The sequence below is a fragment of the Candoia aspera genome, chromosome 8, assembly GCF_035149785.1.
Source record: "Candoia aspera isolate rCanAsp1 chromosome 8, rCanAsp1.hap2, whole genome shotgun sequence".
NCBI classification, from domain to species: domain Eukaryota; kingdom Metazoa; phylum Chordata; class Lepidosauria; order Squamata; family Boidae; genus Candoia; species Candoia aspera.
The window spans coordinates 32,290,840-32,316,754 of NC_086160.1; the positions used below are offsets into that span (position 1 = coordinate 32,290,840).

Consider the following 25,915-nt stretch of genomic DNA (forward strand, 5'->3'; position numbering starts at 1 on the left):
TTTCCAGTGCAGAGAGTAGAATTGTGCTACATAATTGCACTGGGATGCATGGGAAGCATATTGTTTTGAATTATTAAAGCAGCTGAACCTTTTTTTAAATTCATGTGGTTACTTTGGAAGCTGTTTCTGGTATCTCCTGGTTACTGTGTGCATAGACAGTCACTTCACTCTGAAGCACCTTTTTAAAAAATTTGCATAGCCATAATACAAAGTTGTAGAGAGTAAAGAAAATTACCTTGATGGAGATATGCAAATGCTGTTGCCTAGGCACAAGGGGCTAAAGCATTTTTCAAGACAAGAACATCCAGATAACATGCAGAAGTGGCTCAGACAGACATGTTCCTAATTCACTGAACTCTAAGAAGGAGGAGATACAACACAATCAGATTTGCAAGATTCTATTATTATAGCCAATATCAATAAAAGTAGTTTTAGCTTTCCCACAGAGTTGATTTTATGGTCTGGTCTACCTAGGTGGGGCTGACAAAGGAGACATCTTGTTGACCAAAAGCTCCAAATTTGCAGTAAAAAATGAAAGGTGTGAATTTTGTAATCTGTGCATCTGCCAGCCAGTATTTTAAACAAATTGCTGAAGTTTGTTTCCATTGTAATCAACTTTATCATAATATACTTGAAACATTCCCAGTGCTGCTGTGCTTGTAGCTGGTAATTACATTGAATCAAAGGTCAGATTGTTATCAAACTGTTTGCCTTCATGGTTAACACAGAAATGGGCTTGCCATTAAAATGAAATTATTCAGCATGCTTGATGGATGAAAAAAAATGTAAAATTGAGCTTTTATGGCTCAAACAAAAAGTTTATCCCATTTAATTTCAACAAAGTTGAAAACAGTAGCTTATTATCAAGTAATGATTGTTAAACAGAGATATGGTTAGATCAGACAGTATAGCTATTTTTGAGAATCAGCATTCTGTGCTTAATGGTTCTGTGTCATTCATGTGTCCTGAATCCACAAATGAAATGTAAAATTTGATCAGCCTGAATATACAAATACAGAACTTTTGCTTAAAGATTCATACATGGTTCCATGAATTTTATTAAGGATTTACATTTGACTAATAGGTAAAGGTAAAGGTTTCCCTTGACGTAAAGTCCAGTCGTGTCCGACTCTTGGGGGCGGTGCTCATCTCTGTTTCTAAGCCTTAGAGCCGGCGTTGTCCGGAGACACTTCCGGGTCATGTGGCCAGCATGACGACACGGAACACCATTACCTTCCCGCCGAAGCGGTACCTATTGATCTACTCACATTTGCATGTTTTCGAACTGCTAGGTGAGCAGGAGCTGGGACTAGCAACGGGAGCTCACCCTGCCGCGCGGTTTCGAACCGCCGACCTTCCGATCGGCAGCTCAGCGGTTTAACCCGCAGCGCCACCGCGTCCCTTACATTTGACTAATAACCACATTAATATTTTTTTATCTTTTAACTCTAAAGAAACTGTTATGCTCTTATTAATTAAAAAAAAAATCAAAGTACATAGCAACTAGAGGCTCAGCACAAGCAACCTACCTTAGAGAATGGGCAAATTTCTATCTACCCATGTTTGTATGTCAGTGTGGGTGGGTGTGGGTGTATGGATAGATTTTGGGATTATGGAAAAGGCAGATCATCATGAATGTGACTTCTGTTTTGTCTGCAATGAAGCACCATATCTACCATCTCACATCTGTGAACATCTTCAATAAGCAACTTTCTGAATGCAATGATAAGCATCTAAAGATTCAACATTTATTATTTTGACTGCCATTTAGACTGACAGCAAGATCTACATCCATATTCCCATTCCTACAAGAGGACCTGCACCTCAATACGATGGTTAAACAATGACAACCAATCATTTTTCAGTCCTGCAGGTCACCAATCTCTTGCTGCAATATAAGAACCAAGTTGTTTAGCTAACCCAAACATGGACTAACAGCAGGTGAGACAAAATCTACTATAACCAGTGGCTCCCATATCAATTCCAACCCAGGACTGGAGCAACTGCAGTCACTGCAATGCAGCAGCCTTCCAACATCAAGTGTCTTCCTCCTTGCTTGACAAATATGGTGGGAATCCTAGCAAATTCTTAACTTTCTTGCTCAATGTGAATTTGATGTCTCTCTAAGATCTGAAGATTTTCCCATAATTAATCTTGAATAGGATTTATAATTGTCCTACAGACAGAAGGAGTTACAAATACTCTTCTGATGGCCTGGGACACCAATTTTATGATATGCCTGAAGGGTAACTTTGATGATTTAGTCAAGCAAGTGACTATCAATTGTAAAAACTTTCACTTGTGACTGGGCAGGTGTCAACCCAGGAATATATATTGACTTTTAGCTGTTGGCTCTGGATATTGGCTGAAATGAAAGACATTTAATTGACCTGCTTTTTAAAAAAAAAAAAAAAGACTATCAGATGAAATAAAAGACAAGTTCATTTGTCAGGGTTTCTCAGGACTGGGGTTTCAATAAAGACTGAAATAATTGTGGGACCATATGGGTAGGGAGGGAAGACACCACTATCTCTTTCATTCTTTCTTTCCTCCTACATCTGCACATCAGAGACTTCAGAAGTTGAACCGATATGTTTGAGAGACAGCAGAACTCCTCTGTCTGCCTGAGAAAGGTTGCACACAAGACCAAATTTGTGTTGTAGAGAACCTGACTACTTCAAATGTAGAGTCCATTGAAATTGGGCGGCTAATAATTCAAATAAATAAATAAGTGAATGCCCTGCTAATACCCTACCTGCTTCTAAAGCATCAACAAACTGTTGCATTTGTGGAGAGGAGGATTATTTTGCAAGCCAATACCCCAGATATCCCAGATCTTGGGAAATGAATAAATTCCAGCCCTCACAAACTCAAAGGCTAGATTCTAGATAGGTAAAGATATGCATCTATATTCAATTGTTTAAATTAAATATTAATGATATGGTATTGGCCCTTGCAAAAAAATAATCCTATGCCCCAGTTTTAGCCCATAAATCCATTTCTATTTTAGCATAAGTGGATGATACAGCTGTCCTTCCTGTGCTCAAGGAGGTCTCCACAGCTGCTTCATTTTCTCTGCCTTAGTGAAAAATAAGAAATCATGTACTTTAAGACAAAGGTGGTAATTTTTACTAAAAACATTTCAACTATTCTTATTACTGGAAAATTAATGATAGAACCATCAAGCAAGTTAAGGACTTCAGTTATAGAATATTCATTTCCAACTTCTACCTCTTGGATTCTCCAAGTTCTTACAGTATAAGCACAAAAAACTTCCAAAGTAGTCATTAGGTTTGTGAGCCATAAGGGTAATAATTATGTTCTGTAGCAGTCAAATTGTTTAAAACTAAGGTTTTAAGTTTGCTGCTATAATTACCCAAAACTTTGCATGAAAGGAACTTCTACCCTAGAAGCTATACAGTCTACATTTATAAGAAATATCCTCCATGCTCATTGATCAACAGTAATGCACTTTTCCAATAGGACCTTGGCTTTGCTTCCACTGAATCCCATTTGAGACTCTACTGACTTTAAAAAGGAATATCTTGACTGACCCATTTAGGATTCATCACCCTTAGCTATGTCTTACTGGTCCTAAAGACAGCTATGACAGACCTCAGATAGGAGTGCTAGATTTATTCTGTTTATGGGAAGTACGAATATAGTGTAACATTCTACAGATTGGTTAATGCTCTATCAGTTGTCATATGATTTATGAATCATATTTTACAGGATTTGGTGAGATGATTTTTTCATCATGTATTTGAACAATTCTCTCACTCACTGATGATCCCACTTTCTACAAATAAAAAGTCTATACATTTCTTCAACATTTTTGTGACTACAGTCTCAAACTAGAAAAATGTGCATTTGATCTTCCTGGGCTACTGTACTGTCCTATTTTATCAAAAGGAATTCAGATAGATCAAGGTCAAGTAGAATGTATCATGTTTGGGACCACCCTGCCCCCAATTTATCTGTGAGATGCAGTATTTTCTGTGCTTTCCATGTTCATCCTGTTCCAACTGGCCCGTTTGTTATAATGGCTGTTGTTTCTACTTCACCTTGGGAGCTGTACTCTTACAATCTTCTCCAGAGTTTAAGGGCAACCTCTTACCCTGAGCATTCCTATCCAGGTAATTCCTTTGAGCCACCTGTCTTTGGCTTATCATTCACAACTGGACAGGGAAACAAAAAAGACAAATGTTGTCTTAGAATTTCTGTGTAGGCTGTCGGTAAAATACCTGGCCAATTCTTTTACCCTTGGCTGAGTTTGCTTATAAAAACTCAGTTCATGCCTCTACTGAGACATCACCATTTCAGGCATCCTACAGTTAGCACCCACAACTAGTACCATGTGGCTCCTGGCCTTCCCCCTTTCCAGAAGCCTCTTTTTTTTCCTCCAGGAACTGCAAGCTGTTCAATACTTCTTCAAAGATCAACTGGATTGTGCCAAAGTCCCCTACAAGGCATAATGTGAAGTGTGACAGAGCAAAATCAAATTTCCTTAACAGTATAATAGCACTTATAAACAGAAGGTCAATAAGCTTTCAGTAATGGGGGGTCCTGTAGTGCAGTTATGAAAAGAGCCTGGAAATATCCATATGAATCTTATTTTTGATAACAGATGTACATGAAGCAGTAGTGACCAAGTCAGAGGGAGATCTGTATTACCTTTACTAACTGCTTTAAATTAGTTTAATTTCCTTTTCAGTTGCTTGCTTAGAAAAGTTGTTTCTGTATCCATCCAGCACAATGTATTTTTATATCATTGTGGGAAAACCTTTCCTTCCTACATATCTTCCTTCTTTTCTTGCAGGACTTACTGTAAAAAGCTGCATTTCAGTTATATTTAATCAGGGCCGCAACTAGCATCTGTGTCACCCAGGGCAAACATGGATTCCACACCCATTTTGTTGCCCCCCCAGCGCGGCGCCTGGGGCACATGCCCCGCTTGCACCACCACCACCCCCAGTTGTGGCTCTGTATTTAATCTCATGCCTAAAGCATGATCAATTAAAAACACAGAGAGACAAAACATACAGTACTACTAAGATGTATATGGTATAGATGGAAGAATTAAAAGCTTTCTAAGCACAAGATATATCTTCAGAATTTTCTCAAAGCTTCTTACAACACCATCTTTTCAAATTACCTTTCCTATTTAATTATTTGCTATATATTTAAAAACATTTATCTGAAATATATTCTCTCATTTTTCTTAGTGCTTTGGAATCAATATGCTCATTTTCTTTCTTTTCCTAAAACGATGGCATCTGTCCTAACAGTCAGGAACCACGCTGAGACGAGGAATAAGTCTCTAGTGTTTTATTACTGCTACATTAGACAGAAAATCCTAACAAACTGAAGAAGAGTGAGAAAACCCATACAGATAAACCCCAAAAATCAAGGCGGGTCTGTTCTGTGTCTCTTTGAATGACTGCTCAACTCCTCACTACTACGCATGAGTTTTTCGCCCTGGATAGGGGCCCCTTCCTGCTCACCATCAGTGCTCATGACAGCATCTCATATAGATTTTGTTCTGAAATTTCAAAATTCCACTGCACATGAAGAAAGGGATTCTGCATGGAATATACTAGATAGGATGCTGAAATATCTTGGCCTTAGCCTCAGTGGGGCTTTTTGAAAAACATAGTACTAATTAAGATTTTTTTTTAAAAAAATGATTTTTAAAAGGGGCAGTTATACAATATTTGTATAGCAATCATATCTCAAATGTAGACAGTTTCCTCAAACTTTCCTTTCTAAATGGAGGAATTCCTAATGCAACTAGCTGCCCAGAGTCCCCCCCGTAGGGGAGAGATGGGCAGTGAATAAATTTATAAAATAAATAAATAAACAAACAAACTAATCAAAGGTCATTGTGAAGCAGTTCTATCTTTTCTTTCTTAAAATATTTTATTCAGAAAGAAAAATAGGGAAATGTTTACTGGGAAAATATGGGAGGTTATAAATGGTGGACAATGTTTAAATTATTCTAAAATGAGAGAGATAACTCTGCAATAAAGTTTCATGTAGAAACTCCCATAATTTACCAATATTCAAAGTTACAATGGATAAAAATTGCAACCTACACTGAGATCACATTAATCTCAAATGGAGATTAAGAAGGCTTATTATTCAAAAATATCCAAAGTTTCTAAATTCATAGATTGTTCCTGTTGGTATATTGTTTTCTGTACAGCCATTAAGTTACTATGGTAACAAATCACTCTGGCAGGGTGAACAGGTCAAACTTAAGTATCCTCAGTTTTGGGTGTGAAAAGAATGACTATAAGGAAATTGCACGGAAGGAACTTTCCTGGGCTTGTTACAATTTCAGTTTCCTTTCTGTAGCTTCTCCTTCCAGTCCTCTCAAAGTGCATGTGAATGCATAAGCTTGTAAATATGTTTATGTAAGAAGCTTTCTGTAAATACATTTATTTTTATAGAAATGCCTGGTGTGTGTGTTTTCTGATCTCTCAGGCCAAATGCTTTCCAGCACACTCTGACAGTCACATCACAGAGACATACCCACAAACACAATCCCTCCATTATACCAATGTGACAAAAAATTATGTCTGTCTGTCTGTCTGTCTGTCTGTCTATCTATCTATCTATCTATCTATCTATCTATCTACAGAACTATCAGTAAATGAATACAGGTAGTCCTCATTTAGCGATCACAATTGGGACCAACAGTTCAGTTGTTAACCAAGGCAATTGCTAAGAGAAAAATAATGTGACCACAACTGTGCTTACGATTTTACTTCAGCTTTCCTTTGCTTTAAGGTGTCAGAAGGAAATGATCCCAACTGGCCAGGTGAGCCCAAACAGTGGGGAAGTTTTCCAGAATGCAACTCATGAGGAAGGCGGGTAAAAAGGCAAATCCTTTTTCCTCACTCCCCTGCCCTTTAGAATGTTCACCAGCACTGGGATAATTAGCAAGAAAAGAATTAATGTTCGTATTTATATTCATTTGAGAGGAAGAGATTACAAGAGAGTAAGCAGGCACACAGTGCGGAATACACATCAAAAGGAATGCACTAGCACCGGCTGTTTGCCTAGGATGTTCCTGGCTCAGAGATACCAGCCACTTAGGAGGCAAACAAAAGCCTTTAGTGAGAAACTGATTAGGGTCTTGTCAATTTCAGGTAGCAGCTTTGAGCCAGCTGAGTGTTCTAATGAACTAATTAAGGTGACAGAGCTGAGCTTGTTAACTTGAGGTTAGCACTTTTCAGAGACATGCTGCACTGCAGAGAAAAGCAGCTCAGGAAGAGATAGCTTGTTTAGGCAATCTCTCTACTCTGCAAGGGGTAGGGGAGAAAAATGGGTCAGGCACAAGACAACCTGTATGTACTGACTGTAATGGTGATCACATGACAGAAAGAGATGCTGCGAAGGTCGTAAATGCAGGCATTGGTTGCAAAGTTACTTTTTCATCACCGTTGTAACTGTGAAAGATCACTGTCCAAAGCAGTCGCTAAACACTACCTGTACACTAAGACCAAAATAATGGTTTTCTCAGGAACGCCTAGTTACCACAAGCACCAGTGGCAAGTTAAAATAATAATATTGAACAAGTTCCAGCTTTTAAGTATCTTAGCATAATTTTTCAAGCTTGGTGGAAACAAATTTGGGCCATTTCTGCCCAAGCAATTCCATCAAGGCAACTTTTTTTTTTTACTCTAAAAGGAACATACCTGCATGCATACCTGCTGCTATCATGCTTTTTAAAGCTAAAAAAAAAAATCCCAAATATTGTATGTTACACAGATATGCATGTCCAATGATTTCAAGCCCTTAAACATGTTTTAAAATAGGTTCTTGTAAGTGCTGTTCCATGTCTTCCATCCAGAGTCTTTTCGAGTGAGTGTCCATAATAAATTATGATGATGATGATGATGATGATGATGATGTTCTATGATGTGTTTTAAATGCTTTAATCAGCACTGAAACTGGCATGATTTCAGCAGAGGTTTGGCTTAAACTCCTGTTTTCTAGTGGCTCAATGGTCCCATTAATTCTTCTTGATGCCTTTTCTTCAAGGTTGAAAGAAAAAATCTCAGCTGGCCTGTGTTATTGTGGGCTTTCTATGTATTCTCTGCTGCCCTTAGGTTTAGAGAGTTAAATCTGAAATCTGTCAAAGATGTTGTGACATTTCATAGCAGACAGACCTGGGTACTATAGCCAACTTTCAGTGATAGGTTCCAAACTGGAAACCTTTTATACCTGGATGCTACTTATTCAAACTTGTTAACCCAGCAACAGTAGCACCTTTTCTTCAGTTCACTCCAACACCTTACCCATGGTTGTACAAGGTAGGAGGTACAGTAGGACCCTATTCTTTGTGACATGCTCCCCTTATAATCAGAAAAAAAATCTCAGTCTTTCACATGTATTTTTCTATGCCAGTTTAGATGCAGACATATCTTTACCACCCTTTAGTAAAACGCCAATATTTTATGAGGGAGAGCCAGCCCATTTCCTTTTTTTTTAATAAAAAAATTATTCAATTTCAAAATATATAGTTAAAATACAATATAGGAAATATAGGAAAGCAAGAAGACAGAGCTAAAGAAAAAACTATAAAAGTGAAGAAGGCAGCCCATTTCCCATTGCAGTTCAGAATCCTACCATCACCAGCAGAGCTTCCAAGTTTCTATATGCAGTAATTTCCATACGAAGGCATTATGATATTGTGATCTTTGGCTAATAATATTATGAAGTCTCTGTCTTTTTATTTTATTGTAGTTCTATTATATTCTATTTCTATTTTAGGTTTTATATTGTTTTACTGTATTTTAATTCATTTTCTACCTTGGTCTGCTTTTAAGTTTTAAATCAAATCAAATCAAATCTTTATTATGGTCATAGACCAGCATAAGTAAGTTTTAATTTTTAGGTTTCATATGACTGTTACGCTATCTTTGCTGTACTTGATCAGAATTGGTAATTGGTCATTGACTGTGATGAAATAAATTTGAATTTATACTCCAGAAAGCCAACACTGGGTTCTTCACAATTAAACTGAAAACTTAATTGACAGTCAAATCTTTCACAATGGCATCCTTCCCCTCAACCCTCACCTGAATCTTCTCTTTCAGTTCTCTCCTGTAAGGGGTAAAAACTGCCAATCACTCTTCAACCTATATATGCACTCATCATTTTGATAATATTTATAGGAAAACTGACATATGTTAAACTTATAGCATGGAGCTATACTTTATTTTATCATCTGTAGTCTTTATCCCCCATGCCACTTTGTAAAGTCACATGGATGTGATTTTTTGAAATGCTTTTTGTGATTCTGTGCAGTTTATCCTTTTTATGGCAGGCTGTCTCCAATTTTTCAAAGGTGTCCCTTGCTATTAAGGGTGTGTGGCTGTTGCTCCAAAAAGTTTTTCCACATAGTAATTAATAATTAACTAGAAGTCTAGTTAATTATTAATTACTATGATTAATTACTATGATTTCAGTTTAGGTTCAGTTTGGTTTAGGTTCTGGGACAAATATGGTAGTAAGGACGAAATGTACAATTCTGTTCCACAATATTTAGTTATTGTTAAGGATTGGAAACATACTGTGGTTTTTTTTTTATTTTGGCCTAGCATATCATATAGCTTGTAGCTTATTCATCAAACCATGTTAAAAGCAAACATGGGCCTTTGCGTGATGTGTGGCTCATTCCATATTTACACTGGTCTCTAATATTAAGATAGAAATTCCTTAATTACTTCAGAGCTACAACAGCATGCTAAAATATGTTTAATTTGTATATTTCTTTCCTGAAAGCATGTAGTAGCAAAAACATACCTTCAACCTCAGGAGAATTCTAATAAAGTATATGAAAAAAAAAAAAAAAAAGTTACAAAAACTGTGTTCAGTATTATGCTCTGTTTGGAACTATGTTCATTTAATATGCTGAAACTGATAATAGACAGTAAATGTTTATTGACAGTTCTGCTTCATAATCCCATGCTTTCTGAGGAGCTACTAAGCTTTGGTTATTGACAGCAAGAGAAAAGGAATCCTGTTGAATGGTATTAATACCTTGTTTTATAACATAGTTTCACTTTGTTCTCCCTAATTTATTTACTCTCATTGTTTAAAGCTATGCCAGGCTATATTGACTCTTGAAAGCAGCATCCCCTGCGGAGACAGCTGCTGTTGAGAAATTATAACTTCTTGGGTTTTTTTTCCTGTTCAGCACTTTAAGCCCCTCTTAGACCTGCACATGACCTGTGCAATTTCTTCAGAGAAACAGACAACTTCTGAACAATGTCAGCAATGCCATATTGCTGGCATTGTTCTACCTATTACTTTGTGTGACTATAAATCTCTGTGCCTACTCATAAATTTTATAGTAAGAATCGTGATAAAAATGATAGGTAATATTGCTTAGGATAGGTAACACTGGTTTCTCTAGGATTAATTTTCTTTTTAACTGAATTGGTCAAATCTTCCCAATTCTTTGCCATAACAGAGAGGTTCTCATTTCCTTTAATTTTCAGTGTAGCTAGGATGTGTTGTCAAGGCAACCTGACTGAATGTTTTCTTTCCAGCAATAAGCTGTGGCTGTGACATGGCCCACCTTAAATCACTGTCATTCTTGGTCACTTGTAAGGTCAAATGCTTCACCAGTAAGCACAAAAGCATGAAACTGGCTTTTTTTCTTTATTTGTTCTCATGTCACTAAAGAAAAGAACTTAGGGGAACAGTGTGGATTAGAGATTTTAAATCTAAATCTATAACATTTATGGACAACTCAGAAAATATGAGAAAATAAGTGTTCAGAGCTGTATTTATTTACTTATGTATTTGTTCAGTTTATTTAGCCACCCAACTGACATGCAATTTAGGGCAGTGTGACAAAAGCAACACATAGAAACAAACTCTCCCCACCTTAAAATCATTAAAACTTATTGCACCCCTGGCAACTTCCTCCAGCCCCAAACGATCAAATTAAATAATTCTTTTCAGAACAAAGAATGGTTAATCTGCTGGTTCTATGGAGGAGAAAGGAGAGGAAGAGGGAGGAGAAAGAAGAAGAATTTAAAGGCTTTTCTCTGTTCTGGTCTATGACCATACCTTTTAATAAATTTCTGTAATTTACAGAATAGAAGAAAGAAGAAGAAACTCAAAGACTTCAGAAAGGCAGAAAGAGAATATAAATCCCCATGTAAAGCTCTCTTATCAAAAAGCTTAGGCAAAGGAAAAGAATGTAAAGGTTTGGATTCAGCTGGGCCTCTAGAAAATAAGACAATAACCAGATTCACTGCACCCTCTTGTGGACTTTTTCCTATCACTGCCTCTGTGTCTTTGGGAGCCAGTGTTGGCAAAGGAAAGTACACAGCATGATTGCCTTCGATATATCTCAGCATTTCTCATTTTTCCTGTGCTGCAAAGGAAGGAAATTTCCTGCCATGACTGTCACTTGGCAAACATAATGTAAAGAGCCAATTTTATATTTAGCTTAAGATTCTCATAAATAAAGTAATGCTTATCTCCCCACAATCTGATTTTTTGTTGTTGTTTATTTGTTTAGTTGCTTCCGACTCTTCATGACTTCATGGACCAGCCCATGCCAGAGCTTCCTGTCGGTTGTCAACACCACCAGCTCCCCCAGGGATGAGTCCGTCACCTCTAGAATATCATCCATCCACCTTGCCCTTGGTCGGCCCCTCTTCCTTTTGCCTTCCACTCTCTCTAGCATCAGCATCTTCTCCAGGGTGTCCTGTCTTCTCATTATGTGGCCAACGTATTTCAGTTTGGCCTTTAATATCATTCCCTCAAGTGAGCAGTCTGGCTTTATTTCCTGGAGGATGGACTGGTTTGATCTTCTTGCAGTCCAAGGCACTCTCAGAATTTTCCTCCAACACCACAGTCCAAAAGCATCTATCTTCCTTCTCTCAGCCTTCCTTATGGTCCAGCTCTTGCAGCCATATGTTACTATGGGGAACACCATTGCTTTAACTATGCGGACCTTTGTTGTCAGTGGGGCTTTCTGAAAAACATAGTACTAATTAAGATTTTTTTTTAAAAAAATGATTTTTAAAAGGGGCAGTTATACAATATTTGTGTAGCAATCATATCTCAAATGTAGACAGTTTCCTCAAACTTTCTGATGTCTGTGCTCTTAACTATTTTATCAAGATTTGTCATTGCTCTTCTCCCAAGGATTAAGCGTCTTCTGATTTCCTGACTGCAGTCAGCATCTGCAGTAATCTTCGCACCTAGAAATACAAAGTCTGTCACTGCCTCTACATTTTCTCCCTCTATTTGCCAGTTATCAATCAAGCTGGTTGCCATCATCTTGGTTTTTTTGAGGTTTAGCTGCAAGCCAGCTTTTGCACTTTCTTCTTTCATCTTCATCATAAGGCTCCTCAGTTCCTCTTTGCTTTCAGCCATCAAAGTGGTATCATCTGCATATCTGAGATTGTTAATGTTTCTTCCAGCGATTTTAACTCCAGCCTTGGATTCCTCAAGGCCAGCATGTCGCATGATGTGTTCTGTGTACAAGTTGAATAGGTAGGGTGAGAGTATACAGCCCTGCCGTACTCCTTTCCCAATCTTAAACCAGTCCGTTGGTCCGTGGTCTGTTCTTACTGTTGCTACTTGGTCGTTATACAGATTCTTCAGGAGGCATACAAGATGACTTGGTATCCCCATACCACTAAGAATTTGCCACAATTTGTTATGGTCCACACAGTCAAAGGCTTTAGAATAGTCAATAAAACAGAAATAGATGTTTTTCTGAAACTCCCTGGCTTTTTCCATTATCCATCGGATATTGGCAATTTGGTCCCTAGTTCCTTTGCCTTTTCTAAACCCAGCTTGTACATCTGGCAATTCTCACTCCATGAATTGCTGAAGTCTACCTTGCAGGATCTTGAGCATTACCTTCCTGGCATGTGAAATGAGTGCCACTGTTCGATAGTTTGAACATTCTTTAGTGTTTCCCTTTTTTGGTATGGGGATATAAGTTGATTTTTTCCAGTCTGATGGCCATTCTTCTGTTTTCCAAATTTGCTGGCATATAGCATGCATTATCTTGACAGCATCATCTTGCAAGATTTTGAACAGTTCAGCTGGGATGCTGTCGTCTCCTGCTGCCTTGTTATTAGCAATGCTTCTTAAGGCCCAATCAACCTCACTCTTCAGGATGTTTGGCTCTAGCTCACTGACCACACCGTCAAAGCTATCCTCGATATTGTTATCCTTCCTATACAGGTCTTCTGTATATTCTTGCCACCTTTTCTTGATCTCTTCTTTTTCTGTTAGTCCTTGACATCTTTGTTTTTGATCATACCCATTTTTGCCTGGAATTTACCTCCGATGTTTCTAATTTTCTGGAAGAGGTCTCTTGTCCTTCCTATTCTATAGTCTTCTTCCACTTCCGCGCATTGCTTGTTTAAAAATAATTCCTTATCTCTTCTGGCTAACCTCTGGAATTTTGCATTTAATTGGGCATATCTACCCCTATCACTGTTGCCTTTTGCTTTCCTTCTTTCTTGGGCTACTTCTAGTGTCTCAGCAGACAGCCATTTTGCGTTCTTGGTTTTCTCTTTCTTTGGGATGTATTTTGTTGCCGCTTCCTGAACAATGTGGTGAACTTCTGTCCATAGTTCTTCTGGGACCCTGTCTACTAAGTCCAGTCCCTTAAATCTATTCTTCACCTCCACTGCATATTCCTTAGGAATATTAGTGAGCTCATATCTAGCTGATCTGTGGGTCTTCCCTAATCTCTTTAGTCTGATCCTAAATTGTGCAAGAAGAAGTTCGTGATCGGAACTACAGTCAGCTCCAGGTCTAGTTTTTACCGACTGCATAGTTGTCCGCCACCTTTGGCTGCAAAGGATGTAGTCAATCTGGTTTCGGTGTTGTCCATCTGGGGAAGTCCATGTATAAAGCCGTCTCTTAGGTTGTTGGAAGAGAGTGTTTGTTATGCCGAGTGAGTTGTCTTGGCAAAATTCTATCAGCCTATGTCCTGCTTTGTTTTGTTCTCCCAGGCCATGCTTACCTGTAATTCCAGGTGTCATTTGACTGCCCACCTTAGCATTCCTGTCTCCTGTGATGAAAATAACATCTCATTAGGTGTGTTGTCCAGTAGGTGCTGCAGATCCTCATAGAACTGTTCTACTTCAGCTTCTTCAGCATCTGTGGTTGGGGCATATGTTTGGATCACTGTGATGTTATATGGCTTGCCCTGAATTCGAATTGATATCATTCTATCGTTTTTTGGATTGTATCCAAGCACTGCTTTAGCCACTTTACTATTAATTATGAAGGCTACTCCATTTCTTCTGTGGTCCTCTTGTCCACAGTAGTAGATCTGGTGGTCATTTGATGTGAAGTGGCCCATTCTAGTCCATTTCAGTTCACTGACACCCAAAATGTCTATCCTTAATCTTGACATCTCACCAATAACCACATCCAATTTGCCCTGGCTCATAGATCTTGCATTCCAGGTTCCAATGGTGTGTTGATCCTTAGAACATCGGATTCGCCATTCACCACCAGTACCGTCGGCCGCTAGCCATCCTTTCGGCTTTGAGCTAGCTGCGTCATCATGTCTGGGGCTAGTTGAGCTCATCCTCTGTTCCTCCCCAGTAGCATTTTGACCATCTTCCAACCTGGGGGTCTCATCTTCCGATGGTATACCGACATATCTCTGGTTGTACTGATCCATTTAGTTTTCACGGCAAGAATACTGGGGTGGGTCGCCATTACCTTCCCCAGGGATCGCATTTAGTCTGACCTCTCTGTCATGACCTTCCCGTCTTGGGTGGCCCTTCACGGTTTAGCTCATGGCATCAGTGAGGTGCTCAAGCTCCAGCACCACGACAAGGTAACAATCCTTTGCTGAAGACAATCTGATACTACTTAATATATATGGCTATATTTCTTAACCTGTAAGTGTATTAGAGAACCAACTAGACAATACACATAAAATTATTATTTGCTTATTTGCTTGCCCTATTCCCACTTTATAATATATTGATATTATATTTTCTTTCATTAAAGGATTTATTTAAATACTGACCCAGTCTGCTTCATTTTTCTTTGCTTAAAAAAACATGTGACCCAAAGATATAAAATTCTGAGAAAAAAATTCAAAAATCCATGTCTATATAAATCCATATATATACATCCATATATATATAGTTTTGTTCTTCAAGGAATAATACAGTTCAAAGAACAAATGAAAAGAATCACATTTTTGGCTGGTGTTCTTAAGAAATTCAGGTTCCATCCAGGAGCCTAGAAATTGTCCAAATAGCATGATAAGATACGATGTGCCCAGCAAGGTTTTTGTTTTTTTTCTTTTATCCGTTTAATCATGTCCAATTGTTGGAGACTGGCTGGACCTCTCCCTGCAGTTCTCTTGGCAAGGTTTTCCTGAAGTGGTTTGCCATTGCCTCCTTCCTAGGGCTGAGAGAAAGTGACTGGCCCAAGGTGACCCAGCTGGCTTTGTGCCTAAGGTCTGCTAGAACTTATCTCTCCCAGTTTCTAGCCTGATGTCTTAACCACTACAGCAAACTACCTTTCACCCAGCAATGTTGTTTTTTTTATAAATTGTCAATTGATATAGCTAAGATAGTTGTAAAAACTTGTTTAAACTGTATGTTGATTTTGCAAGATCTTTTCCATAATCAATCCATTTCAATCATTAGATCTTTATTTTACAATTTTTTCCCATTCTTTTTCCTCAATTCTACTATCCCTGGGTATTGACACATCTACAAAAATTACTCAATTATTGTTGTGTTTGGTATGTTGCTCTATATGGAGCCAAGATGGAAACACAGAAATTATAATATTTGCACAGGAGCCAATGGATCATAGTGGCTAGTGTTTCATGATGTTTTTATAGGAGTCTGAGCAAGCATCCACTACTGACATGATTCATAGTTTCATCTTTTTGTTTACATAGTCAAAATTCACATTTTGAATCCATGATTTCATTACATTTGTTTGGAATATTTTTCTTAAACCTTCTGATTCTTTCCTGAAGATGTCTGCTTGTATTCATTGTCATTTCCTGTCTTGTCCACTTCTTTTTAAGATTCTTTTATGCATTGTTCATTAAATGGTTTATTTCTCCAGTTTTCTAAACAGTTTTCAACAATTCACTTTTATAGTTACTTTTTCCCTTTGCTAGTTCCAGGATGTGTTCTTTGCAAACTCCAGTGGACATTTCATTTGCTTGTCTTGATGTAATCATTTATGCTAAGTCTTTCTTCTTCTTCTGTCTATTTTACTCATAGTAAACCATGCCTCCACTTTTTTAAGCTAAATATCAACATTGCTTTGTGGAGCCAAGGCGGCTTCTCCCCCTCTTCCTCCTCCCCCTCCCCCCTCCTCCTCCGTCTTCAGGGCTGAGAAGAAAGGGTAAGTTTTCCTGACCCTGCATACAGTATTCCCAGTCTAGACTAGGCCAGTTTTCTTACAATAAAATAAAAATAAGAAAGAGATCAGGATAAAACATTTTACATTATCTGATTTATTCTTGGCCATTAATTTCATGTCTCAAAAGAAAACAGGACTGTTGTCCATTCTGTAATACTGTAAATGCAAGGAAGTGCATACATGTGTTATTATTCCTTTCTTGCCATCTAGTATATTTTGCCTCCCTACTTGTCTGGAAGCTTCAGTTAGCATTCCATTCCTACTTTTTTACTTCAGGCTAAGGATGGATCTATCATCCATGCTGATTTTATTGTACATACTTGATTGTAAAGTTGGTCCATATAATTTTCTGAAATTATTCTGATCACTTGGAACTTCATATTTCTATGCATTTCCTGAACATGCATTGTTGTTGTATATACTTTTAACCTGACAATTGCATTGCTAAATTCAGCTCGAAGGATAACTGTGTTCTGATTCACATTAGTCAGAAAGTACAAATTAGGCTGCTTGAAAATGTGAACAAAAATTTCCATGTGACTAGAACCCAGACACTGACTGGCCTAGACTTTGGCTGTCGTTCCTCCTTTGTACTGTACTGTACTCATCTCCATTGCAGATTACTGTTATGTCTTGTGCTCTTTATTGTCTCATTCTTTTTAAAATTTACTGCAAAGGAATGCTTTCCCTTGTGAACACTTCTAAGGTTCCACAACACTTCTAAGGTTCCACATCCACAAAAACTTTTCTGCTTATACTTTCATTTATACTGGTTATGCTTTACTATTTTGTAATTTTTGTTTATATTGTAGACCTTTAGGAGAGTGTATTTTGTTGATACTGTTACTGCTGAGAGTCTAGCTATTGCAGTGGATACAAATCCAATAAATAAACAAAGATATGAATCTCCCACTACATATGCAGATTACATCTCTAAATGATTAAATTTATTATGCGACTAATACATAGTTCTGAAGCTTAAAATTATATACAACATTATAAGGCTAAATTACTAACAGATAAATCATTTAATTTTGCTGGAAGTTGTAGAGGAGACAAATTTCAGGAGGTAATGCTGATAAATAATGTTTTGCACCAATTTTAAGCTTTGGAAGTTAGGAGAAAATGCCTCCATGGTCCTGGGGTGGTTTAAATGAATAGTTATAGCATGCTTTGCAAATAGAAATTTAATCCTGGTATGCCTATTAAAAGGCTGTCTTTAGCAAGGTTGGGGAAAAACCTTTTCCCACCCTTTGGAAGCATGCCATTTTCCTTCTTTATGAAAAATGAACAGCAGAAATATGAAATCCATATTTGTAGAAATTACTAAATTACATATTAAAATGTATTGGTTATCCAGTTTTTTTAAGCAGTAGAAAAAACTATCAGGACAGTATTTGCTATGAAATATTGCTTGTAAGAGACATTTTGTTAATCTGAAAGACAAAGACAAACTCCCAAACTGATCCCACCCCCAAACCGATCCCATGTGTTTGGCAAGCATAACATGTATCAGTAAGAGCCAATTTTTAGAATATAGAATATTGCACTTACTGTGATCAATGTTTGAAAGCCCTCTTTCATAAAATACAGAAATATGAATGGCTTGACAATTGCAACCCAATTAATTGGTCAGGAAAATTTTAATGTGAAGAATTCACAGTGCTAGATAGTTACAATAATATTTCATATGTTACAGTGCTGATATCATGATAAATCATGTTTTCTTCTTATTTTGCAGAATAAATTATTGTGGCTAATTCACAGTAGGCCAAAGCCAAACAATCCATATTATGTATTTATTTATTTACATCCTGCTTTATTTGGTCTAGTGATAAATATTTTTAGTGATAATTATTTAGTGATAAATATTCTTTAGTGATAATTATTTTGTCCAGTTTTGTCTAGTGGTTAAGGTGCTGCGCTAGAAATCAGGAGACTGAGAGTTCTAGTTCTGCCTCAGGCATGAAAACTGGCTGGGCGACCTTGGGCCGTCACTCTCAGCCCAACTCACCTCACAGGGTTGTTGTTGTGGGGAAAATAGGAGGAGGAAGGAGTATTAGGTATGTTTGCCACCTTGAGTTATTTATAAAAATAATAAAGGCAGGATAGTAAATAAATAAATGAATGATCGAATGAATGAATGAATGAATGTGATTTTAAGAGAGAATATATGAGGGTCTTCCCAGTTTTATTCCAGCAGTACTTTAAGATAGGTTGAATTGAGAAAAAGTGGCTGATCCAAAGTTACCATTAAGCTTCTTGTCAAGTAAGTCTTGTGGCCCAAGGGCAATACAACACTATGTCCAGCTTTTATCTGTGAGCCCAGCCTGTATATGCTTGTGAAAGAGACAGAGAAATCTACTGGATTTCGATTTTCAAAATATTCTTGAAAACCTTTAGGGAGTGTTTAGGGCATTTAAACATCTAATGTCTGTATGACCTAAAAGCTGTGTATGAGAGACAGCTTTCTGTTCTTAATATGATTTGGGAGGGAAAGAAAACTCAAGTAGTCCGATCTCAGTACATGTGTTTATGCACATGCTTATGACTAAGTAACATTGACAAGCTGATGTTACCAATGAGATTTGCCACAAAATGTTGCACTGTAAAGTGTTCATGTTCATTGTTCCTTTCAGCCAGACAAGCTTTCTTCCTATTATGTTCCATTCCATTAGCAACAGGTTTTCTAAAATCAAAATCATTCTAAAATCAGAGAATATCCCAATACACTAGTATAAAGTCCTAAAGTGCAAGAGTGAGCATTCATTCCTCAAAAGCCATCTGGAATTGTTTGGTCGTAAGTAAATTTGGGAAGGCTAATACTAGGGTGGTAGCCTAACTTCCAGAGGGAGATAATGTGGGGGCCATAACTGAAAAACATTGCTTGTGAGTCCTAGGCCCTCTGCCTGATCATTAGCAGACAATGGCAGGAAGTACATACTGGGTGGGTTGGATAGGCGGTTTACACAAGGAGAAGGCCATCCATAAAGGTTTTATAGGTTAAAGCCACCACTCTGAATTGATCCAGCAGTCTATTTGTAGGTAATGCTGCAATGGTAAAACAAGTATAATGTACATAATGTAAATTAAATGAACAAATAACTCTGATCTACCAATTTTTTATTTTATTTTATTATTCAAATTTAATTGATTTCATTATGGTTTTTCTGATATTTTGTTTTTTGATCCAGTGTTGTATAAATGTTATTTATTTATATTCAGTAATATTTTTCAGTGGTATAGATGAAGGCAAAAGGCTGATAATAGTTTAGGAATAAAACACGTTTATATTAGTCTAGGCTTGAGTAGAAATGCTTTTATCAGATGTATTATGATGAAGGATTATGTGGAATTTCTTTTATACATAGTTCTTTGCTACCCTCTAGTGTCCAATGTTCTGTACTTCCAGGATCAGCATTTCATAAGAAAGGTCTAAATCAGTGGTGTCAAACTCACATAGAAACAGGGCCACTAAACTGTACAGAAGGATCCCTGAGGGCCGCATATTGACTTAGAAAACTGTACATGTTAACATATTTCTTTCTTCAATAATAACACATTAAAATCAGATAGGAACTAGATATAAATATCTAATAAATAAAAAAAGAAATGATTAGGAATTTGACAAATTTTCTGTATTTATATATATTATATTACATGCATACAGATCACATGGAAACTAATTATATATAAAAAGAAGCATATCAAATTTTATGTTTCAATATCAAGTAGATTCAAATCATTACAAAACATATCACTACAAGTAGATTCAAAATTAATTTAATATTCTTTGCCAGAAACTTGGCACCTTGGAAACTTTGCCAAAAACTATTTTATCAAAAAGCATTATGCAAAAAGCATTTAGATTGCCCCATCTCTTTCTTCATTCTTTCATTCTTCTCTGGATGTATTCTGAACGTATCTAAACATTAAAATAATTATTAATTTTAAAATTGAAATCTTTATAAAATTAACAACAATCATTGATCTTCTGCAGCCCAAAACTCAACAGATATTAAATCTTTTTTGTAGGGAAGAGAGAAATTCAACTTTTGGGAAAGGAAGAGGGAAATTAATTTAACCTGTTTTAGAAGGAGGTGTTCCTTTGGGTGCTGGAGGCTCTGGAGTATGGAGCAGGCTGGCTACCAGTGCAAGGCTGCCTGCCTGCTGTCTGGGTGAAGGGCGCAAGCTCACTGCCTTAGATTAATTGTAGCGGGGAGGCTCACTTGGTTCTGCTGCAGCACAGACCGAGTAGGAACTCCTAGCCGACAATGTCTCTGCTCAATCTGCGCCATGGCAGTGCCAAGCAAACCGCTGATCCAGTTAAGCAGACCTTCTGCAAGATTCCTTGCAAGTCATGAACCTGGAGTCTTATGGTGTTGATGACTACATTTATTATTATTTAGTTTTAAATGTAATATTATCTACGTTTTATTATATTTTTATTTCATTTTGTTAACTGCATTTTAATCGGGTTCAGGCTGCACTTGGGAGCATTTTTCCCCCCCTCCACAACTGAAAATGTGAGAAGTACTCAACGTGTTTATATTTTATGTCTGTGATAATATGAATTTAATAGGTCTGTGCAGCACTTCAGATTCAATCTCGAAAAAATACCTTGCAGGACACAGCAGTGTGAATGTAGCACCTGTCAGCAACACCACACAGCCATTCCCTTTCCCGGAATCACATGGGGGCGGCCATGTGATTCCAGGAAAAAGTGCAGTTGCTTTAAGGTGTTGAAACAAGTATACTGTTCACATCACCACCTGCACTGAAACAGGTGATGAAATCTGAAGGTCTGCACAGCGCAACTACTTGATTATGGCATATAGAAAAGAAAGAAGCAAGGTAAGGATTGTCTCTCTTAAAGCAGTGTTTCTCAACCTCAGCAACTTTAAGCTGTGTAGACTTCAGCTCCCAGAATTCCCCAGCCAGCATTGCTGGCAGCGGTGATGGTGAAGGTGATAACAACAATACAGCCGCTCACATAAGACTTTCCTCTGAAGCCCCAGAAACCTAAGAGTTTAAGAAGTGCTGGACTAAACAATCTTAAAAGCTGTCTGTGGTGTAAGCACTTTGTCTATCTGGAATTTTTTTAAAAACCATTGAACATCAGCAGCCTATTTTAAGGCCTGCTATAGAGTGAAGAGGGGATGCGGTGGCGCTGCAGATTAAACAGCTGAGCTGCCGAGCTTGCCGATCAGAAGGTTGGCGGTTCGAATCCGCGGGATGGGGTGAGCTCCCGTTGCTAGTCCCAGCTCCTGCCAACCTAGCAGTTCGAAAACATGCCAATGTGAGTAGATTAATAGGTACCACTTCGGCAGGCAGGTAACGGCATTCCGTTTAGTCATGCTGGCCACATGACCACGGAAGTCTCTACGGACAAACGCCGGCTCTTCGGTTTTGAAACAGAGATGAGCACCGCCCCCTAGAGTCGGACACAACTGGACTTAATGTCAAGGGAAACCTTTACCTTTACTATAGAGTGAAGATGTTAATATATATAACATGTGTGCATGTGTGTGTAGAGGCATGGGTGAGGGGTTGCACTGATCTTCAGGCTGATGTAAGACAGATGGCTCTGCTGCTTGAGGAACAAGAGAAAAAATTGAGCAAGAAGAAAGAACAGAAAGCAAGCTGATGGTAAGAAAAGGTGAACAAAGAGTGCCGGAATGATAAATAGAAAGCCCTGCCAATGATATGTTTTAATTCCTAAGTTTGAGTCTACAGTTTATAGTGCCAGTGGTAACCCAGATGTGCCAGTAGACTGCCAACTATTACTAAAAAAGGCATGCTGCAGGCCTGAGGCAGCATGGCATGGAAGCCCTTATAGCTTGCCCTTGAACGATTCATGCGGTGCTGTTTGTGACCCTGGTCAGCAGACGAGGAGAAGGAGGGCATCAGACCTCTTTTGATATTAGTGATGCTGCCTGTTTAGGCATCTCCCAGATGTTTTTTTGTCTTTGGCAGGATTAGGCAGCCCATGTTGCTAACTAATGGCAAGCCAAATTAAGAAGGCTTACAAGTTGACAGCACCTAGCCTAACATTGTCTGGACTTGGCTGCTAAGCCAGATCAGATCTGATTAGTGCTTGGGTGAGAGGCAATACGACAATATTATTACATAATTACAAAAAATTGCAGGGTTACAAATTAGATGGGAAAGTTAAAAGAAGAAAACTTCCTAGAAGAATGCAGTGGCATGTCATTTCCATATTGTGCAAAGAATACTACACAAACTTGTCCATGAAACCACGAGAGTCAAACTTGACTTAGGGGAGATCACTAATTTAAGAGTAACATCTCTTGCTGCTTATTTGCCATTCTTATCTACAAGGTGTTCTTATTTCTGTCATGTTCTTACTGCCTGAAATTATTTTGGAGCTAAGCTAAATATTGCTTGAGATCTGATATTATAGATCTGATATTCAATATAACCCATTGCAGGCAGATGGCAGTGTGGTACCACACTCCTCAACCACAGAACTATTTTTATAAGATACAAAAATAATATCTCAAATTAGAAATTGTTTAACAGAAAGATGTTTAAAACCTGTTTATTAAAGAGGAAAACATAATTAAGGATAAAGCAATCTATTTTTATTTATAGAAGAAAAAACTTTTATCTAAAAGTTTTTATTAATTCTTAGTTTATTTTTATTAATTATTACAAATCTATTATGTGAAGCTAAGGACAGAATTAAGTTTTAATTACATGAGTGGCACTGGTGTACTTTTTTTTTTTAATGAAACAGCGTGCCAAATTGGTTATAACCATAAAAGAAATTAAAAGGTGGTCTTTCTCTCACTCACCTTTGCTACTGAAGAAAAGGAAGAGGAGGGAAAAAAGACAATTTAATGATTTACATCTAGATTTAAGCAAAATAATACTTCACTTTACGATGGTTGTATGCAATGCTGCTCAGGAATTTCGATGATCCATTTACAGTTACTTGGGTAGATATTTATCCTGCTAATATCAGTTTGTAATATTTGCTGCACATATTAGTAGTTCTCTAAAATATATCTGGGGATACTTTAGACTACAAGGATCTTCTTTATTAGAAGTCCAAAAATCACCAAGAAGGAAACTGCCGCAGTAATATATATCCTTAGAAATCAAGAATTATGTGCCTAGAACTTGGGTGGGAGAGGAGGGAATCCATCCACAAAAATATAACCCTGGTTATGCAATTTTTATCTAGGCAATATAACTTTTGATAAAGTATAGATTGTAAAAATGCAAATTGGCAATAATCATCATATAGTCCAATACAGTTTGAGAGCAGCATACTGGAGACACTGCTCTGAACAGTTCAAACCAATGCCGTGTTCTAAAGGAGAAATGTTCACCTGCAGGAATGTATGCATCTATGAAAATGTATTTTCTTTGTTTTAACTCTCACAATAGGAAATATTGTATTGCTATAATACAGTTTATAAATAGAAATCAGCAGGTTTATTCAGTATTATATATAACAAAGAAATTCTGAATGATGTGTTTTGGAAAAGAATACCTATACCATTCTTGAAAGATTTCCAAGTTACTTGCTTTGCTACCCATTGCATAAAAAAATAATAATATGAGCTATTTCCTTTGAAGTCTTGTAAACCCATTTTTTTTCACTTTGCAGTGGGAGAAACTGCAGATGACAACAAGTGAAAGAAGAAAAATAGTCTGCTCAGTCACATTTCACATTATTGCTATTACCTGTGTAGTTTGGTCATTGTATGTATTGATAGATCGGACTGCTGAGGAAATTAAGCAAGGCAATGACAACGGTGAGTATATTTATCATTTTCTGCTTCGGTATTGTGCTACTTTCAGAATCAGCAGAAATATATTTAACTGCTACTAAGTCCACAGACTCAAAACACAGCAGTGGGTTTTACTTGCATATCCTTTGTATAAAGATTGATTACCTAGTAATATTCAGTTCTTTTGAGACATCTGAGCAACATAATTTTAATGTTCATATGAACATTCCTCGTTTCCTTGTCCCTTGATCTCCTCCTTTCACAGAATCCAACACTTTAAGAATCTCCCTTATATTTTCATGAAACCAAGTCTCTACCTCTTAAAGTCAAAACAACAAGTTTCAAACTGGTACTCAATGGTTATGGTTTCCTGTGAATGGAATCTCCAGGGAACTAGCTTGAGAACTCTAGAAATAGAAAGGGTTATGGTAAGTTTCCTTCAAGCTGATTACATCTCCTGGTTGTTTCATGTCCATAAAGTTTTATTGACAAGAGTATGGAAGTAATTTGCCATTGCCTTCCTCCAGGATTGTTTTTTTTTCTCCAAGCACTACAATTCCCTGGTGGCTTCTCATCCACTAATCAGGCCTAACCCTGCTTCACTTCCAAATCCATACAAAGTTGGACAAATTCTGCTGAGATCAAGGATGGAAAGTTGCAAGATAGATCAAAATGGCAATAATAAATAAATGGTCCTATATAACTCCCAATCACAACTGGAGAAGCAGAATCATGAAAAGTAAATAAAATTATCCTGTGTAATTCAGGGAAACACTGAATCCACTGAATTCAGAAAGCATTCTGACTTTAAGTGCACTTTGTATACTGTAGCTAGTGCAAGAAACAAGCATTACTGTTACTCTACACACAATCCTTGCCCCAGGAAAATATAGCTACTACAGAAAGCACTCTAAAGACTGACTGCTAAGGATATACAGTATATGTGCCTGCCATTATTTGCTTCATTAAACTTAAAATAATCCTAGATATAGAAATCTAATCAATGAGAGTTGTACAACTTAACTAGATCACCTTGCTTCTACCAATTTGTTTTCTGTAGATTAAAGTATTGTGTGAACACAGCTTATCTGGTCAGTTCAATATGTTGTGCAAAGCCAGAAAATAATTAATTTAATAATCTTAAATGTGTTGTACAAATCCAGCTACTAAGTTCAAGTGTACATATTCCTGTGTATATAGTTTGTCTTAAAATGCTTTAAATTATTCTAAAATACATTTTTCTTTGTTTTTAATTGTTTTCCACTGTTTTTATTTTCATATTTTTCACTAATAAAACCAAGTATATGATCCTCATTTAATAAAGTGTAATATTTTCTCCTTTAATGATCCATATGCCAAATAAATGGTATGTGGCATCTTTGAAAATGTCAAAAAAACCCTTCAATTCTAGAATAACAATGACAATTAAAGTGCATGGGCAAATCTGAGCTCAAAATAATACTCTTGCATATGTGTCTAGAAACTTCTCTAGATTCTAAGAATCTATTAAAAAGTTTTAATGCAAAATCATTTATAGATATATAATGAACCAACACTAACTTTCTACCACAGCTAGAAACAGTATTTTATTTGTTCTTTTGACTGCTTCAAAAGTAGATACTTGTACATTTCAGTTGACCAGATAAGATGCAGTTCTCTTCCCCTTCCTCTTGATCCATTCACTCCTCCTTCATCTATTTCTTTTGAAACTCAGTCAACTCTCATTCTGTCTATACAAT

The 25,915-nt window shown here is 37.2% G+C and overlaps 1 protein-coding gene across 1 annotated transcript in view; it reads left to right on the forward strand.

The window, feature by feature from the left end:
• The window catches only part of MARCHF1 (membrane associated ring-CH-type finger 1), a 150,725-nt gene that overhangs the window by 118,714 nt on the left and 6,096 nt on the right, over positions 1 to 25,915 (forward strand). The window contains exon 6 of the mRNA XM_063310111.1: positions 24,053 to 24,200. Coding sequence (XP_063166181.1) covers positions 24,053 to 24,200 — 148 coding nt within the window. The remainder of the gene's footprint in view (positions 1 to 24,052; positions 24,201 to 25,915) is intronic.